The 6099-nt window shown below is 33.0% G+C and overlaps 1 protein-coding gene across 1 annotated transcript; it reads left to right on the plus strand.

The window, feature by feature from the left end:
• The first annotated feature begins 2187 nt into the window (after positions 1–2187).
• Positions 2188–5738, plus strand: LOC133831241 (pentatricopeptide repeat-containing protein At5g03800). Its single transcript, XM_062261472.1, has one exon. The coding sequence runs from the start codon at positions 2368–2370 to the stop codon at positions 5113–5115; it is 2748 nt and encodes a 915-aa protein (XP_062117456.1). The 5' UTR covers positions 2188–2367; the 3' UTR covers positions 5116–5738.
• Positions 5739–6099: the final 361 nt, after the last annotated feature.

Consider the following 6099-nt stretch of genomic DNA (forward strand, 5'->3'; position numbering starts at 1 on the left):
CATACACTAATTATTTGAATCGTTTAGATAATAATTTCAAACCCAAACTCTCAATGGCTGAACGAGGTTATTGTAAGGGGCCAAGTAATGAATATCTAATATGTTAGAAGGTCAATTAAATAATGAGGAGTTAGTTTCTTTTTTTAAGAGATAAATATTTTATTTTAAAAAAAATATTAAATATTTGGAGGACCATCGCCTCCTTCAAATATAATGTGTTTCGCTACTGAAAACTCTCGTCTGAACGCCCAACCAATTTGGCCAAACATTGTTGTCGTAGACCGCCCAACTCGACACCCATCTAAATTCATTGTCATTCTTTACCTAAAACTTGTCGCGCAACCCATCAAACAAACCTCCATCTCTAAATAGAGATTGGGTTTAGGGTTTATAAAATTGGTTTTTATATTAAATTTGTTTTAGTTTTGTTTAATAAATTATGTTATTTTTTTTTGTCTTTAATTAATTAGCATATATATTCTAAAAAAATTTATATGATGTACCATTTAAACCTGACAAAAAGAAAAAAAATTATTTGTATTTACCATTTCATCCCTCGATAATTGAAACTTTTCAAAGTTTTCCTCTAATGATCGTGATTCAGGGAGTTAAAGAAAATAAAACTATGAGTGTTTGTGGTGCGGACAATGAGGATTTTTGCTAATTTATTGAATCGTACTGCATATGCAATTTGAATAATTTTTCAAATTACAGCCCGCATCGCATAGACCTCAAATCGCACTGCAAAAATGCAATGCAGCACGGTGCGGTGTGGACAGTTTATACCTATAGCCAAATAATTTAACAATTAAACATTAGAATTAATATATATTCATAATAAAACTCATAACTAAGGTGATGTTTGGTTTGAGGTAATGAAATAGAAATGAATAAATTTGCATTCCATTCTTTTGTTTAGTTGGATTTTATAGTATTGGAATATTATTCCAATGTAATCGCTTTTCCACCATTTTGGTGGAATACCTATTACATTTAAAAATAAGAGGAAAGATCATTCCAATATAAGATTGAAAAAAATTTAATAATTTTTTATCAATTTTTTTATTTATATTAATTTGTATTCTATTATTATTTATAGTCCTCCATTTTCATTCCGTCCACATAAATAATGTTTAACAAAACAATAAATATACAACAAACTAATAAATTTTTAGTAAAATAATAAAATACAACAACCTAATAACATTGAAAAAATGTGAAACAAAGTATAAAAAAAGATTTTGATTAAGTACAAAGTATAATATCTTTAACTTGAAATTGAATATGTGTTAGCATCTATAAAACATAATTATTATTCTAGACATTGTGTATAATATATTATATAAATACTAGATACAAGCAACGTGCATATGCACGCTTGCTTAGTTTTATTTATAGAATTTATTAATTATTTTTATTAAATTTATATTAATGTCATATGAATTTTGAAATAAATATCCTATTTTAATTAAATAATTTATTTATTTTTGTTTAAGTTTATGTTTGTTATAATTTTTGAATTTGGGAGTGATAACAACAGATTATATATTATATATTTAATATAATATTAAATATTATATATGCATTTGAAATTTAAGTTTCTTGCTAGTTTTTTTTTAAAAAATAATTGTTGCTTATTCATGGTAGATTATATTATATATTTAATATGATATTATTCTAATAAGTGAGTTTAAGTTTAATTAAATTTTATTTAAGTTATAAAACATATGATTTTATTGTTTTTAAATAATTATCATCGTAAACTATCTCAAAAATATTATATTTTAATTTATTTAATTATTCATTATTTTAAAATAATTATCATTGTAAAATATCTCAAAAATATCATATTTTAATTATCATTGTAAAATATATCAAAAATATCATATTTAATTTTTTTTAATTATTTATTTTATTTTATTTAAATCACACACTATCGTTAAATATAAAAATACTATCGTTAAATATAAAAATATTATGTTAAAATTAACATTAAAAAAATAAAAAAATTAAAACAAAAAATTTATATTATTAACACTATATAGAAGAGTTATCTGCATTAAGTTAAAATATAATAAAATAGAAAAATAAAATAATATATATATATATATATATATAATGATACTACTTAGCGATTTAAACGACATTTATAAGATTCGAAACCTTAAACAGCATTTTGCAACAAATTTTGGCAAAAGTGCAAAGGAACGCAAAAGATTCCGAATTACAAATTATGATGGGGTCTGTGCGGTTTCATGATCAACTGTAGCTAAAACATTCAATTTGAAAATTTTGGATAAAAAAAATAAAAATATAAAGCTTGAAAAGCGCTCGAGTTGTTTGAGAAGCTAAGCACAGTGTTTAACTATGTACGTGTGGGCGGCTTTGGAATATATGGCTACGGTTGCTCCTCCTCTTCCGCTATCGGTTGCTTCTTCTTCTTCTTCGTCTTCGGTTATATCTAGTCTCCCACTTTTTCCCACTAAACACAGACCTCGTCAACACCACAACAACCTTGTCTTCTTCTCCAACTCTCCCACGCAATCCTTGCTTTGTTACGAGTCGTTTGACCTTAAACGACAACCTCTTTTCAATTCGGAGAGTATACATGGCTGCTCTTCTACCTATTCTTCTTCCTCTTCTTCTCCTCCGCCACAACGACCGGAGGATTATGATGTTAGCGTTTTATTCGATTTGCTTCGACTTTCAGTTCGTTCCGGTGATGTTGAGCTCGCCAAGGCGGTTCATGCCTCCTTTTTCAAGTTTGAAGAAGATACCCATCTGGGTAATGCTCTCATTGCGGCTTATATTAAATTGGGTTTTGTTTCCGAGGCTTACAAAGTCTTTATGAGCCTCTCTTGTCCCGATATAGTGTCATACACTGCTTTGGTTTCTGGGTTTTCCAAGTCGGGTCGTGAAGATGAAGCGGTGAAGCTCTTCTTTCGGATGAGGAATTCAGGTATTGAACCTAACGAGTATGGTTTTGTGGCAATTTTAACTGCTTGTATTCGGGTTTTGAATTTGGAATTGGGATTTCAAGTTCATGCGTTGGCGGTTAAAATGGGCCACTTGGATTGTGTTTTTGTTTCAAATGCATTAATGGGTTTGTATGGTAAGTGTGGCTGTTTGGATTTTGTACTCAACCTGTTTGACAAATTGCCTCACAGAGACCTCGCAACTTGGAATACTACTATATCGAGCGCAGTGAAGGAGTCCATGTATGATAAAGCATTTGAGTTGTTCCGTGAGATGCAGAAAAATAATAGCCTTGGAGTTGACCATTTCACTGTTTCTACTCTTTTGACTGCTTGTGCGGGTAGTAATGCTTTGGCTGAAGGCCAAGAAGTTCATGCGCATGCAATCAAGTGTGGATTAGAAGACAATTTAAGTGTTAGTAATGCACTTATTGGGTTCTATACCAAGTGCGGAAGTGTAAAATATGTGACGCTTTTGTTTGAGAAAATGCCAGTTACAGATATCATAACATGGACTGAAATGATCACTGCCTACATGGAATTTGGGCTGACGGATTTAGCTTTCGAGACATTCAAAAAGATGCCGGAGAGGAACTCTATTTCTTACAATGCTCTTTTGGCAGGATTTTGTAAAAATGGTGAAGGGTTGAGGGCATTGAATTTATTCATAAGTATGGTGAAGAATTGTTTAGAGTTGACAGATTTCACGTTGACTAGTGTTGTTTATGCTTGTGGGTTGCTTGGGCATTCTAGAATCAGTGAACAGATTCATGGGTTCGTTGTTAAGTCTGGTTGTGGGTCAAATGCTTGTATTGAATCAGCATTGCTTGATATGTGTACGAGGTGCAGTAGGATGTCAGATGCCACGAAAATGGTTAATCAGTGGCCAGTTGATAGGGACAGCTCAATAATCTTGACATCGCTGATGTGTGGGTATGCTCGAAATGGACAACTAGAGGAGGCCATTTCACTTTTCCACCATAGTCAATCAGAAGGAACCATGGTTTTGGACAAGGTTGCTTTTGCTTCAGTCATTGGTCTTTGTGGAAGTTTAGGATTTGATGAAATGGGAAAGCAAATCCATTGCCTTGCTCTTAAATCTGGCTTAATGTCTGATTTAGAGGTAGGAAATGCCACAGTTAGCATGTACGCCAAGTGCTGGAACATGGAGGATGCAATCAAGGCATTCACATCCATGGCTAAACGTAATGTTGTTTCATGGAATGGTCTGATTGCTGGTCTTCTTCTACATAGACAGGGTGATAGGGCCTTAGCTGTCTGCTCAGAGTTGGAGAAGACAAGAATAAAGCCAGACAATATCACTGTTAATTTAGTCATTTCAGCTTATAGACACACCGACTCCAATTTAGTTGATAGTTGCCGTAGTTTGTTTTACTCATTGAAAACACGTTATGATGTTGAGCCAACCTCAGATCACATTGCCTCTTTTGTTGGAGTTTTAGGTTACTGGGGTCTATTGGAAGAAGCAGAGGAAATAATTAGTAAGCTCCCATTTGAGCCAGACGTTTCAGTTTGGCGAGCTTTGCTTGACAGTAGCAGAATCCATTTGAACAGGAGAATGGAAAAACGCATCGCAAAACAGATACTTTCCATGAATCCTAAAGACCCTTCTACCTTCATACTCGTTTCAAATTTGTATTCTGCATCTGGGAGATGGCATTGCTCTGAAATGGTTAGGGAGGATATGAGAGTAAAGGGGTTCAAAAAGCAGCCAGGGCAAAGTTGGATTGTTCATCAGAACAAGATCCATTCATTTTACGCACGAGATAAATCTCATCCCCAAGCGAAAGATATACACAGTGCACTAGAACTACTGATCTTAGAATGCTTGAAAGCTGGTTATGAGCCTGACACAAGCTTTGTTCTTCATGAAGTAGAAGAGCATCAGAAGAAGAATTTCTTGTTCCATCACAGTGCGAAACTTGCTGCAACCTATGGAATCCTGATAACCAAGCCAGGAAAACCTGTTCGAATTGTTAAGAATATAGTTCTATGTGGAGACTGTCATTCATTTTTCAAATATGTGTCTATTGTTAGTGGGAGAGACATTTTTGTTAGGGACACTTCTGGTTTTCATTGCTTTTCAAGGGGGCAATGCTCATGCAAAGATTACTGGTAGTAGGTAGTAATTTTGTTTTTCATTTCTTCTTGCTGACTATTTCAGAAGTTAAAAAAAAAAAAAAAAAAAACCACTGTAACATTTTTGTATCTAAATTGTAATTTTCAAATAAGAAAATACATATTACTAGCAGTTTGAACAAGGAACATTGCTGGTGCAGGGTTTCATAAAAGTATGAATGAGAGTAGACCATTGACCAAAACCAGAGGACTAATATGTGGTTTTCTTTTTATTTTTACTAAATACCAATCATTGATGTAAAACATCCATTACGAAAGTCGAGATATCGATAGGCCTCCACTCGCGTACACATACGCACGTAGGCACGTAGGAGGACTAAGCAAGAGAAGGATGCCAGGTCAGCCATTGAAAAGGATGACAAGTCAGGCAAGAACGGTGCTACAGAGAGTTAGTTATAATGCTTATTCCTAGGCACGTATTCAGGTTATGTAATTGGGGGTGCATGGCTATTGTGTGTACCACCTAGATTGTGAGGAAATAAATAATGAATAGACTAAGATTAGTGTGTGGAGAATTTTGGTGTGAATTGTAAAATCTTTGTAGAGAAATAGGCTCTCGAACTCCTATTATTTTCCTAATATAGTGGCTGTTTGTCTATCATTTTTCTAGTTGTATTTTTTTTTCCCTGTTGCTAACCATTTAATATGTCATTCCTATCAAAGTGGTATCAGAGACTTCGATCCTCAATGGGGCCTAAGAAGAATGATGTGCAGGTTGAATTAGATGATTGTTTGGAGTCGATTCAGTCTGATTTTCGTAGCGAGATTTTTGAGGTCCGTTATGATTTTCAGCAAATTCCAAAAGAATTGGAGGTGCTGAAAGGTGATGTGCAGTGTTAATCTGTTGGAAATACTTATACAAGATCTTATTTATTTTCATGTAAATCATATATTAAACAAATTAATATAAGAAAACTTAGAACATGTTTTTATAATTGAATTTTAACAAAGATAATGATAAGAA

The sequence above is a fragment of the Humulus lupulus genome, chromosome 4, assembly GCF_963169125.1.
Source record: "Humulus lupulus chromosome 4, drHumLupu1.1, whole genome shotgun sequence".
NCBI classification, from domain to species: domain Eukaryota; kingdom Viridiplantae; phylum Streptophyta; class Magnoliopsida; order Rosales; family Cannabaceae; genus Humulus; species Humulus lupulus.

What these genes read in the sequence shown, in the direction of transcription:
- LOC133831241 (XM_062261472.1), top strand. Translation starts at nt 2,368, where the DNA reads ATGTACGTGTGGGCGGCTTTGGAATATATGGCTACGGTTGCTCCTCCT.